The 13,260-nt window shown below is 39.8% G+C and overlaps 1 protein-coding gene across 6 annotated transcripts in view; it reads left to right on the top strand.

The window, feature by feature from the left end:
* TNNT2 (troponin T2, cardiac type) overlaps window positions 1-12,944 on the top strand; it is a 31,310-nt gene extending 18,366 nt beyond the window's left edge. For all 6 annotated transcript variants that reach the window (XM_031937126.1, XM_031937123.1, XM_031937121.1 and 3 more), the window contains 9 exons: window positions 2,218-2,278; window positions 2,808-2,924; window positions 5,603-5,680; window positions 6,576-6,686; window positions 7,602-7,610; window positions 8,412-8,521; window positions 9,219-9,309; window positions 12,327-12,367; window positions 12,643-12,944. In XM_031937126.1, the coding sequence (XP_031792986.1) occupies window positions 2,218-2,278; window positions 2,808-2,924; window positions 5,603-5,680; window positions 6,576-6,686; window positions 7,602-7,610; window positions 8,412-8,521; window positions 9,219-9,309; window positions 12,327-12,367; window positions 12,643-12,688 (664 nt within the window). In that variant the 3' untranslated portion in view covers window positions 12,689-12,944. The remainder of the gene's footprint in view (window positions 1-2,217; window positions 2,279-2,807; window positions 2,925-5,602; window positions 5,681-6,575; window positions 6,687-7,601; window positions 7,611-8,411; window positions 8,522-9,218; window positions 9,310-12,326; window positions 12,368-12,642) is intronic.
* The last annotated feature ends 316 nt before the right edge of the window (window positions 12,945-13,260 follow it).

Here is a 13,260-nt window from a genome sequence, read left to right as displayed (position 1 = left end):
TATTTTCTTGGCAGAAGTGGTTTGCCATTTCCTTCTCTATTTTATTTTACAGAAAAGGAAACTGAGGCAAACAAGGTTAAGTGACTTCTCAGCGTAACAGCTAGGAAGTGAACTCAGGTCTTCTAGACTCCAGGCCTGGTACTCTGTCAACTGTGCTACAAGAACATAGAGAAAAGTCCTAACTATAAAATCCCCCCTCCTACAAGATGTCTTCCTCATTCCCTCATTATTCTGTGCCTTCTCTCTGTTAATTATTGTCTATTTATCCTGAATATGGCCAGCTTTGCATATATCTATTTGCTGATTGTGAGCTCATTGAGAGTAAGGGCTCTTTTTGCCTCTTTTCATACCCTCAGGCTTTAACATCATGCCTGTAGTGTAGTAGGCACTTAATAAACGTTTACTGATTGATTGAAACCTGAAGAGAATGCTAACTTCTTCCCTATCTTTACTTTTGACACCCCCATTCCATCCCCTTCAGTGGCTGATCATAAAGAACTTATCTAAAATATAAGGGGATTGGACTGGGAGCTGTGGGGTCAGTCAACAGGCTTTTATTAAACATCTACTGTATGTCAGGGACTGTGCTAAGTGCTAGGGATACAAAAGAAATGTAAAAGACAATCCTTGCCCTCAGTGAGATCACAATGTAAAATGGTCTTTTCTAGCTTTAATGAGTACCTGTGAGCATCTTAGACAGGCTTGTATTTTTGTGATCTCATTCCTTAAGCAGGAAAACGTCTTTTGAAAAAATAGATTTTTATTTTTAAAAATACATGCAATTGTTGGTGGAGTTGTGAACGAATCCAACCATTTTGGAGAGTAGTTTGGAACTATGCGCAAAAAGTTATCAAACTGTGCATACCCTTTGATCCAGCAGTGTTACTACTGGGATTATATCCCAAAGAGATTATAAAGAAGGGAAAGGGATCTGTATGTGCACGAATGTTTGTGGCAGCCCTTTTTGTAGTTGCTAGAAACTGGAAACTGAATGGATGTCCATCAGCTGGAGAATGGCTGAATAAATTGTGGTATATGAATATCATGGAATATTATTGTTCTGTTAGAAATGACCAACAGGATGATTTCAGAAAGGCCTGGAGAGATTTACACGAACTGATGCTGAGTGAAATGAGCAGGACTAGGAGATCATTATATACTCCAACAACAATACTATATGATGACCAGTTCTGATGGACCTGGCCATCCTCAGCAACGAGATCAACCAAATCATTTCCAATGGAGCAGTAATGAACTGAACCAGCTACGCCCAGAGAAAGAACTCTGGGAGATGACTAAAAACCATTACATTGAATTCCCAATCCCTATATTTATGCCCAGCTGCATTTTTGATTTCCTTCACAAGCTAATTGTACAATATTTCAGAGTCTGATTCTTTTTGTACAGCAAAATAACGTTTTGGTCATGTATACTTATTGTGTATCTAATTTATATTTTAATGTACTTAACATCTACTGGTCATCCTGCCATCTAGGGGAGGGGGTGGGGGGGTAAGAGGTGAAAAATTGGAACAAGAGGTTTGGCAATTGTTAATGCTGTAAAGTTACCCATGCATATATCCTGTAAATAAAAGGCTATTAAATAAAAAAAAAAAGAAAGAAAAAAAATAAAAATACATGCAAAAGAGATAGCTGGGTGGTGCAGTGGATAGAGCACCAGCCTTGAAGTCAGGAGGACCTGAGTTCAAATCTGGCTTCAAACACTTAACACATCCTAGCTGTGTGACCCTGAGCAAGTCACTTAACCCCAATTGCCTCAGGGGAAAAATACATGCAAAGATAATTTTCAACATTCACCTTTGCAAAACCATATGTTCGTTATTTTTCTCCTTCCCCCTCCCCCTCCCCTGGTCAACAAGTAATTTAATATAAGTTAAACAGGTGTAATAGCAGGAAATGTCTTGAAGGCTGGAGTTAAAGAAACTACAACCCAAGTAACTGTCCTGAGGTTAGTTGAGAGTTGACTGTGTTGGAGCCTTGGGGTTTGGAGAAAGGAAATAGGTCATCTATGCTGAGGCTCCCTCTGGTCTCCTATAAAACAGCTTTGCTTCTTACTTCCTGGGACTTTAGACAAATCCTCTTGTCTGGCCTTAGTTTTTCTCATACATAAAATGGGGGAATTGGACCCTCCAGTCACAAACCTTTATAACCAAATTGATGGCAGTCTTCACTAATCCCATCTCCTTCTTCCTTACAGGCTTTTCATGCCCAACTTGATACCACCAAAAATCCCCGATGGAGAGAGAGTAGATTTTGATGTAAGTGTTGAGTTTGCAGAGAGCAGGTCAAAAAGTCAAGAGAACTCTCCTTCATGGGGAAGAAAGGAGCTCTATATGGGTTGGAGTCAATCTGGGTGGGATGGTCTTCTACCCGCTAGAACATGTAGGTCCATGCCTAAACTACTGACTACTGTCAGGGGTCCTGGCCAACATCTACTTAGGATTGTTTAGGAAAAACTCAGGTTCTTCTGTTGCTTGACTGTCTGGGAGATGTCTCATTCCTCACCACTATCCTATGCCTACTCCAGGCTTGGGAATCCTAATTTAGAACTAGAGACCTTATTAGATATTTGATGAAGTTCATAGAATATTGGAGTTGGAGTGAGAGAGCCCTGAGTTCAAATTCTCTTTCAGCTACTTAGCAGTTGTGTGACATTGAACAAGCCATTTTTACTCTATTGACTTGCTCTTCCCAAGCTATAATAATAAGTGATTGAATTTCATGAACTCTAAATTTCCTTCTGACCGTAAATCTCTGCTTCTCTGAGCATATCCTCCTCTCTGGCAGGACATCCACCGGAAGCGCATGGAGAAGGACCTGAATGAACTGCAAACATTGATCGAGGCTCACTTTGAAAATCGAAAGAAGGAAGAGGAGGAGCTCATCTCTCTGAAGGATAGGATTGTAAGTAGAAAATCTCTGTCCTCTTGACCAGGAAGCCCTACAAGGTTGGGCTTATGGACTGGAGTCTTGTTCCTCCGGTTAACGTGTTCAAGTTTGGAATGCTTCTGATTCTTGCCCCATTTAATAGCCTACAACCCAGTATCATTTATTATATCATTATATTTGCAAAGCTCTTTACAATTTACAAAACACTTTCCCTAGAATGACCCTCTGAAGTAAGTACTCTAAGTATTGTTACTACCATTTGATGGCCAAGGAAGCTGACTCAGAGAATTTTGGGGATTTGTGTAGTGTTCACAATTAATAATGAAAGATAGTATTTATATAAAGCTTTGCAAAGTACCACATATATGCAACATATTATATATGCATGTATATAACATTATTTTCTTCAATCCTCATAACAATTCTTTAAGATAGGTGCTATTATTATGCCTATTGTACCTATGGGGAAACTGAGGCAGATAAAAATTTAAATGTCCATTTTACAGATGAGGAAATATAAGTGACTTTCAGAAAGCATTAGTGACCTCCCTAGAGACATATACTTAATTAGCATTTCAGAGGGAATTCAAATTCAGGTTTTCCTGTCTCCAAGTCTTCCACTCTATCCACTATGCTACCCAGTTACCAATTAATGATGGGAGCGATGATCTGAATGACCATCTTTCTGATTCTAAGTCTGGTGTACTTTGCACTCATATCCAGTGACATAATTCATGTCAAGCCAAGCACTTTGTAAACCTCAAAGTTTGCAATTTTAGCTATTGCTATTATTCTTCCTTGCTTTCCAGATATCCCACTCTATCCCTTTCCCCTCAAACTCTCTATTTATCTCGATCCCATTCTGCCTCTTCCAATTCACTCCCTAGATCAGGGGTCCTCAAATTACAGCCGTGGGCCATATGCAGCAGCTGAGGACGATTATCCCTCTCACCCAGGGCTATGAAGTTTCTTTCTTTATTTTTTGTTTTCACATACCTGTGATTTTACTGCTCTATGGAGTTCCTGGTGAGGAAATTCCCTCTGCCAGTGTAAGATCACGAACTGCTCAGCTTTTCTTTTTAGAGAGTTTCTTGGAGCACAGAGAGCTCAAGGAACCAACACAGGATCACACTGATGATGACACCAGTGTGTCAGAAGCAATATTTGACACAATTTGACACTTCCTGACTCAAAGGCTCATTTTCTACTTTACGCTACTATTATATAGATAACATATAAATTGGTTAATTCACACACACACTTACAAATACACACACATACACACCCCTCAAGTATTATCTATATTTATTGAATCAGTACACTTAGGCTTATAGATGTAGAAGAGGATATAGATGACTTCAGAGGTTATTTGGTACAACTTCTTTATTTTAGATGAAGAAAGGGACACCTGGTGAGAGATTAAATGATGTTGCCCACATCACCCAGGCAATACTGAGTCAGGATTTAAAGTCAACACTTCCTAACTTCAAATTTATCATTCTTTCTATTACATCACTTTTATGACTATTTACTGCCCCAAAGTCTGCCCAGGAATAATCTTATCTGTATTTTTCTGGTGGTCTTTGACTAGTAGTAAATTGCCCTGTGTAGCTATTATTTCTGAGGTCAATTATGGAGTAGGAGCTTGGGAGTTTGGGACAAAGTTTTAACAAGTTCAATAAGAATTTATTAAGTATCTGTTGTATACAGAACAGTGTACTTAGGGCTAAGGAAGACACAAAGGTGAAATAAAATAGAGCATCTACTTCATGACACATACAATCCAGAAGATGGACGTGATCTTTCTATCAATAATTACTATGCAAAACAAAACATAGGAAGTGCATAAGAGAAGTACAATTAAGTGTTTGTTAGATGAGACCCAAGATGGGAGGGTTCTTTATTGACTAGGAGTATCTAGGAAGGCTTCATGGAGGAAATGAAATTTGAGATGGGCTTTGAAGGACAGATAATTCAGCAGGGAAGGATGGTGGGTGGATTTCAGACAAAGAATACAGTAAGAAAAGGTAACTAATGTGAGGGATACTCATAATCGGAGATCTGGAGCTAAAAGCAATCTTTGAGATTATCTGATTCAGCCCTTCCCTATTTCAAATGAGGAAACTGAGGTTCACAGAGTATATGGCAAAGCTCAAATTCGTATTTAAATCTTCGTGGCAGAGTTGGGATTTGAATCTTGGTCCAAATCTAGTGTACTTTTATTGTTCATATTGTGTAGAGTGGAGTGTATGTGGAGGAGAGTAGCATGAGTAAAGCTGGAAAGATGGTGCCAGCTTGTGGAGGGACTTGAATTCTAGGCTAAGAATTTCAGGTTTTATAGGTAATAGTGAATATTAAAGCTTCTTGAGCAAGGAGTGAAATGATAAAATCATAAAGAATATCATCAGGCAGTTAGGTCAAGGATTGATTAGAAAGGTGAAAGTGAAAGACTTTTCAGACAGCTCTATGTTGGATTTGCTCCTATTACATTTTCCCAATTCTTGCCTCATCAGGGGTCTTGAGAAAAGAGACTTGTGACAGGGTTACAAACTTTCAAATTGTAAAAAAAAAAAAAAATGCAATATCTTTAAAATGCAATAAAGCTAAACAAAATTTTGAAAAGAAAAGAAAAGAGGCTCCTCCTTCTCTCTCTCTTCCCCTTTCCACATTGGTTATAATTCTTTTCCCTGTAGGAAAATCGGAGGGCTGAGCGAGCGGAACAACAGCGCATCCGGAATGAACGGGAGAAAGAGCGTCAGAACCGTTTGGCGGTAAGTGACCAGTAATGCTCTCATCCTACCACCCATCACCACCACCATCATTTTATTGTTGCCCGATTCAAAAAAACAACAGAAGTTATACCCCCTAATACATTGTTTCTGACCAGGCTGTGCTGGTCAGAATGCACAAACCTCAAAGTTCAAGCTCCCTCCAGACTGTACATGGAAGGAAAATTGGTTATTCCTGTTTCATAACTTACTCAAATTCATACAGTTAATAGCATAGATGAAATTAGGACCCAGATGTCCTCATTCTATATTAAACAATATTTCTACTCTATCCCACTATATATGTTAGTTAAACAGTATTTATTAAACAGTTACTATATTCTAAGCACTATGCCAGGAATGCAAAGAAGGGTAAAAAAATAGTTCCTGTCCTTGCAGATTTTATGTTCTAATGAGGGAGTCAATATATACTGACTAGGTATATGCAATACACACACACACACACACATATATATATGTGTATATGTATGTATATTTACATATATGTATAACTATATTAGGATGTTTGAATAAGATGATTTAGTTGAAGATTGTTTCATAGTTGAGGGATGAACATAATGGAGTAACATAGCCCTTTCTGCGGTGCTATGTTGGAAAGATTACTGGGACTGGAATCAGAAAAAGGAGATTTGAATCATTTACTAGCCATATGATATTAGGCAAGTGGTTTAACTAGAATAAATGTCAACATTTGTATCGGTATTCAAAAATAAAATTTCAGGCACTATCCCAGACTAACTATGGTCTTCTACAAACTGTGTATCTTCCCACTCAATGGCAAATGTTTTTCCCCAAGACAACAGCTGGTTTCTTCTCCCTGGATTTTTTTATTAACTCCTCATCCCACTCTATTCCCTTTCACCTTACAACAACACAGGAAGAAAAAGCCCGAAGAGAGGAGGAAGAGAACAGGAGGAAGGCTGAAGATGATGCTCGGAAAAAAAAAGCTCTCTCCAATATGATGCACTTTGGTGGTTACATTCAGAAGGTAAGAAGGATGTGTCATGGAGATAGGGGCCCAATCCCTGAGTAGGGTATTAGTAATAAGTGAGGATATGTCAATAGCATACATAAGTAAAGATTAGACTACAGGATTTATGTTGGATGCTCGGGAAGAATCTCCCATTTACTGATTATAAACCTCACCCTTTCAAGACTTCTAAGTATGAGACATCTCCTAAACATAGAGATCCCTCTCTCAACCCCCCAGTGTGTCCAGCCTTCCTGATTCCCTTAGAAGCTGCCTCTAGCATCTCCTGGGATACTTCTCACTGTTCAATAGTAGCAAACCAAGTCTTCCCCATTGCTCTATTGATTCCTCCCCACATTGGTAGGATTGATAGTAAGAAGTACCTAAAGGCACATAATAGGACCCCAAATTTTATCCCAGAAGTAGCACTGCCTCCCTTAAACTGTCACCCAATATACTCTCATGTTTTATTTACTTATTAATAGGATTTAGCAAGATATGCTACAGGGCTATGTTTAGGTGCCCCAGGGTTTGGGGCAAGTCTTTATTCCAAGCCCCTGATCGATTGGAACTTCTCTCAATATTCCAACCCATGTGTCTTGGGGGTGGGAAGGTAGCTACCTACTTTTCATAATGTAATGAGAAATTATCTCTCAAATTTCCAAAGTCTGAAACCTCCCCATGTTGTTCCCCATGCCCCAAATATAATTACACTATTTTTTTCTGGAAAAAAGAATCCCTATTCTCGTGCAGAGATTATATCATAATAGACAGACAACAGTTAACATTTGCTGCTTTTTCCTTTCCTTCTCTCCCTTTCCTTGTGTTTCTCTTTCTCTCCTCTCCTACCCCTTCCCCACTTCTCCCTTGGGTCTCTGCCTGCATGTCTGAATTTTTCTCCCTTGGTTTTTCTCTCATGGTTTCCTGATCTAGCAAGCTCAGGTAGGTATCAATATTTGAAGTCCTTTCATAAATCTGGAAAGATTCCCTAAAAGAGATAGCAAGTCTGCTGAAGAACCACAAAAGGATAATAACAGACAGAGTTAGGTTAACAATCAAGGGACTGGTGTTTTAGGTTGTTATTTTGTTAAATGACTCCCAAGGACCCTTTCTCTGGAGGTAATGGCTTTTCGAGTTATTCAAGCAGGGACTGGCTTGTCAGGGCTACTTCAAGAAGACCCTCATTTAGGTATAGGTTGGACTAGGAAACTTCTGAAGCCACTTTAAGTTCTGATATTATGTTATTTAAGGGTTCTAAATTTAATGGATAATTAAAAGAAAAAGATCCAGGGTTGGGGGAGGCAAAAAGTGAACAGGGATAGAAGAAATCTGAGATTAAAAGGGAGTAATTATAATGTCATCACAGATTAAGAGCTGAAAAGGGGCTTTGGGAGCCATTTAGTTCAACCACCTTATTTTATAGAAGAGGAAATGGAGGCCCAGAGGAATTAAATGATTTGCAGGCATCTACACAGATGAGATTAATGTTCCCGACTTCAAATTTGGTACCCTGCCCACTGTACCACTCGCTTTCCCCCAGGAGAGCCCTTTCAGTATTAATTTTCTAGAAAGTCTAAGCTTCTTCAAGGACTCTGGGTGCCAGCTAGAGCCTGGGGCCCAAAAGGGAATTGTGAGGGAACTTTTGCAAACCTTAGGGCTTCTGTGGGATAGATATTTAGTGGATGGGCAGGGGATGACAGTTTCTCCCTTCCTTAACATCTTTCTTGATCTCCTTCACTGTAGACAGAGCGAAAGACTGGGAAAAGGCAGACAGAAAGAGAGAAGAAAAAGAAGATCTTGGCAGAGAGAAGGAAGGTGTTGGCTATTGACCACCTGAATGAAGATCAGCTGAGGTGAGAGGGATGGAGACCTGGCTTCAAGGCTGAGCAGATTTAGCTAGTTAGGGACCGATCTCAACAAATAACACTAGAGGGCAGCAGCATCCCATGCATGGCCCTTATTGGACATGATGAGTGGACAAGAGTGTAATATCTGGAATACTTAATTTGAAGGTTCATTTCACCGTCCATTGACCCCTTGAAGTGAAGGTGCAGACCTCTGCTGATAGTGACAGTGTGTTGTGACCTCTTGAGAAACCCAAAGGTTTCTATCTATGATTTACTAGTGATCCCCACTCCCAACTTAAGTTAGGGTTCCTTCCCCTATTACCCTGCCTCACTCCTAGAGGTCCCTAAGAGACATTATAGGATTAGCCTAAACCTTAGATTCTTTAATAAGCCCCCCTTTGGACCTTATACCCAAGGAGTTAGCTCAGCCTTCTATGAGCTTCTAGGAAGTGTTGGCTCATTGACCCCCCCTCAGCTGGTAACGGACCCTTAACAGGGACCGGAGAAATTCCCAATATCTCTAGGACTGGAAGGAATGGTTGGGATACCTGAGATCAAGATTGTTTTGGGGCTTAGGGTTGTGTTAACAATCTTCTGGGTGTCTTGGAACTTTGGTAACGAGTCCATAGGAGTGGGTTCAGTGACTATTGTTCTGACTTGTTTTCCTCCTGTCTCCCCTGCCTCCTACTTTCCTCTGTCACAGGGAGAAGGCTAAAGATCTATGGCAAACGATCTATAATCTGGAGGCAGAGAAATTTGATCTGCAGGAGAGGTTTAAGCAACAGAAGTATGAAGTAAGAGAAATTTATTCCTCCCTTTTCTTTTTGTCATCTCTTCTGTTGTCCTGACCAATCCCTTGAGTTTCCACTGTGTTTCACTCCTCTAATTGCAGCTCAACTCCTCTCTCCATGGTGATTCCTAATTATCCCAACCTAGTCCTCCTATTTCTTTTTGGAAGTCCTCTCAACGTGACCTTCAGTCTCCTGCTTACCCCTTGCTCTCACTAACAGAAGTGATACAGTGAAAAGAAATGGGCTGGGAAGTCAGGAAATTTATGTTTGAGTTCCAACTCTACCCCTAGCTGTTCTGACTTCTCTCAGTTTTATTATTTGTAAAATGGGGGAAATTATCTTAGTCATTTCTAACACCCAGGATTTTGTAAGGATCAAATGAGGTCAGGGCATGTAAAAGATTTGCAAATTCTAAAGTACAACATAAATACAAGGTATTAGTGTCATTCTTTTCTTGCCAAAGCCTTGATTAAATACTTAATTATTCCCTGGGCTACAGTTGGGTGATGCCCAGGGAGAATTCAGTAAATGGGGCCACTGCCCTCATCGACTGGGGCTCGCTTACACTGACAGGCACACGTAAACAGATATATAATTTCCAAACTTCCACTCAGCAGAAAAGACACATCAAGACAGTAGAGAAGGACGGAAAAGTGGGATGCTTCAAATGTGGGGTGAAGTCAAATGCATATCGAAGATGAAATGTTGTGAATCACTGCTACTAACACCCTAGGACTTGGAACTTCTTTCTGGCTATGACCTTGGGGATTTGTGGTCCCCATAAGCAATAGGAGCAGCATGGGCTTAATTCATCTGCTCCTTGACTTTCACTCTAAAATGGTAGAATTGGACTAGTTGACTTCTCAGATCATTTTCCAGCTGTAACATTCTATGTCAGATACCTGAGTTATTCTGAGTTCCTGGGGTCAGACAAGCCTAGAACCCACTTCTCTTACCCCAGCCCCTCATTCCTAGCCTTTCAAAAGTCTGTGGTCTCTCATTTAGAAATTTCCCTATCAAGTAAACGTAAGAGGATACAATGGTGTGCTGAAGCCAGCTCCAACTGCTGACCCGATTGCTAAAATTTCAATTTGAGCATTTATATTTTGGAAATTGACAAATGCCAAAAATCTGGGCTGTTATTTTGTTTATGGTCTAGACTTAAAAAAGTGATGGGGGAAATATTAATAATGCGAATGAACCTAAAAGTGTGTCCTATATACAATTTTAAAAATTGAAGTTGTTAAATATTTACCAATATATCCCTGATATAGGTTCATCATTAGAACACTTTTTTAAAGCCTATTATCATATAATCCTGGAGTGTGAAAAAGAAAAAAACCTGACTCTCTTCCCTGGACTCAGGGTGGTCTTAGAATCTTGGTTGAACCCTTAAAGTATAACCAAACACTTAGTGAATTCCTACTGTATGCAGAATACTCTGTAATATTTATTGAGGGAGAAACAAAATTCATTTAAACTGTGGCCCCTGTCCTCAAGGAACTTAAAGTCTAGTAGGGAACTTAGCCACCAATTCAGATAGCCATAATTCACAATGTCACATGATAAGTACATCACACAATTACAAAATCAAGGGTTCTGTATGTCTGAGGGGGTGGCATTTAAATGGGAATTTGAAAGAGAGGTAAAAGTTCAATGCTAAACATGAGGAAGAAGATTTGACTTTGACCTTTGACTGGTTGTGTGACCCTGGTCAAGACACCTAATGATCTTTCTAAGACTAATTTTCCTCATCTGTAAAAGGGGGGGGGGGTAAAAAAATGCATGTTGTACTTACCTACCTCAATGCACTTATTGTGAATATGAAATTAGGAATGGATGTAAATATCTCCCTCTCCCATCAATGGATTTGTAACCTCTTTGGTTATGGGGATATGGTCATTCCCTCCAATAAGGCAGATTGTGACTGAAATTCTATGGAACATGTCCTCTCTAAAGTTTGTCAATATGAACCAGCTTAAAAGTATATCAGAAATTTCCAAGCATTACTATACATGTGAACTATTGTTGTCATTGAGTTCAGTTCAGCTATTTATTAGCTGTAGTTAAAAACCAGTAGTGCCAGGGGGTTGAAAAAGAAAGACTAAATTTTAAAAAAATCCTTAATTTCAAGGAGCTTCCAATCCACTGGAGGGTTGGGGAGTGGGGATGGATTGCATAAATTTATACAAATAAATTATTGTCATAAGCTGTATGATCCTGGACAAGTCAGTCATCCCCTCCAACAAAGCAGATTGTAGATGAAACCATATGGATCATGTCCTGTCTAAAGTTTGTCAACATGAACCAGCTTAAAGTACATCAGAAATTTTAAAACACTAATATACGTATGAACTATTGTCACTGAGTTCAGTTCAGCCAGTATTTATTAGCTGTAGTTAAGTACAAGTAGTGCAGGGGAGGGGGGCAAAAGGGGTAAGAGTGATTAAAAAAAGAAAGACTAAATAAAAAAAATCCTTAACTTCAAGTAGCTTCCAATCCACTGGAAGGCTGGGGGGTTGGGGTGGATAATTACCAAATTTATACAAAGTAAATTATTGTCCTAAACTGTATGATCCTGGACAAGTCACTTAACCCTCACATCCTCAAGCAATTCTCTTTAGACTGTGAAGTTCTCCACTGGGAAAGGGAGTTTCTACTTCAAATAAATCATAACTGTTCCCAAAGCTTCAGAACAGATTAGACAAAAATTTTGAAGCAGAATAGCAAAGACCATGTCTGGGGTCCAGAGAATTGTTTAGGTTGGCGAAGTATAGCATGTATTTGGTGAAATAATGAGATTAGGTCTAAAAACCAGGAAAGCACCAAATTGCAGATGACCTTGAATGCCAGACAGAGGAAGCTGAACTTTAATTAGGAGGCAATACAAGATAATAAAGATGTGGGGTGTTTGGGCTCCCCTTCTTATCTATTGTCTCTTCCATTGGGCCAAACTCTGTCCTAGTCCTGGGTTTTCCTGGTCCTGTAGCTCTGCTCACCCAATTCTATTTCTCTTGCAGATTAACGTTCTCCGAAATAGAATCAATGATAACCAGAAGGTGTAAGTGTCCACTGCTCTCCCTTCACACCCTCCTACATAATTTGCTCTGTATACTTCCTTTGTTCCTTCTTGGTCCACATGCTTCTCTTTTTGCTTCTCTTCTATAAAGCCCTTCCTTATTCTTTCCCCTTTCCCTCTTTTACCCTTAATTTAAACTCTCCAACCTTTATTCCCCCTTCCTTAGGATCATTCTTCTCTGCCTGCTCTCTAATACCTTCTCTGATGAAACTTACTCAAGCTCATTCTATATCTGAATATTGCTTTCTTCCTTGCAGCTCCAAGACCCGAGGCAAGGCCAAAGTCACTGGTCGGTGGAAATAGAAGGTCAGGGTACCTCCTTGGTGTGGAGATTAGGAGGACCTTCAGAGTCCCAGGCTTCTTCACTGATGAATCTGCTAGATGTTTCTCTACTCCTCTCTGATGTCACAATCCTACTTTGTCCCTGCTTCCTTTGGCTCACTCTGGAGATCAGAGAGAGTTTTAAACTTGGATGCACAGAGCTAGCCCAAGAGGGTTCCCCCTTCCCCAGTATACATACACATAGTGCCTCTAATAAAAGTCAACATAGACTAAACAATGTCTTGTCACTTCTCCAAAATGAGAAGAGAAAAACTGAGTGTAAAAACGTATTCCCTACAATTCTGACCCCAAAGTTGGGTCAGTACAGAACCTCCAATTCAATTCAGTAAATGTTTGAACACTACTATTTACAAGGTAGCATGGCATCTTGGCTAGGTAACTGGCTTTAGAATAAGGAAGAGCTGGGTTCAAGTCTTTCCTATGACTCAGATGAACTCTGGGGCCCTGAACAAGTTACAATGTCTTACTGCCCCCAAGCAGTTTCTGTCACTATAAATTGCAGAACGATTGCTGATCTGCATTGGTAGACAGTT

This window comes from Sarcophilus harrisii, chromosome 4, assembly GCF_902635505.1.
Source record: "Sarcophilus harrisii chromosome 4, mSarHar1.11, whole genome shotgun sequence".
In the NCBI taxonomy this organism is placed as follows: domain Eukaryota; kingdom Metazoa; phylum Chordata; class Mammalia; order Dasyuromorphia; family Dasyuridae; genus Sarcophilus; species Sarcophilus harrisii.
The sequence above is the reverse complement of the archived record's forward strand: the minus strand, read 5'-3'. Positions and strand labels throughout refer to the sequence as shown.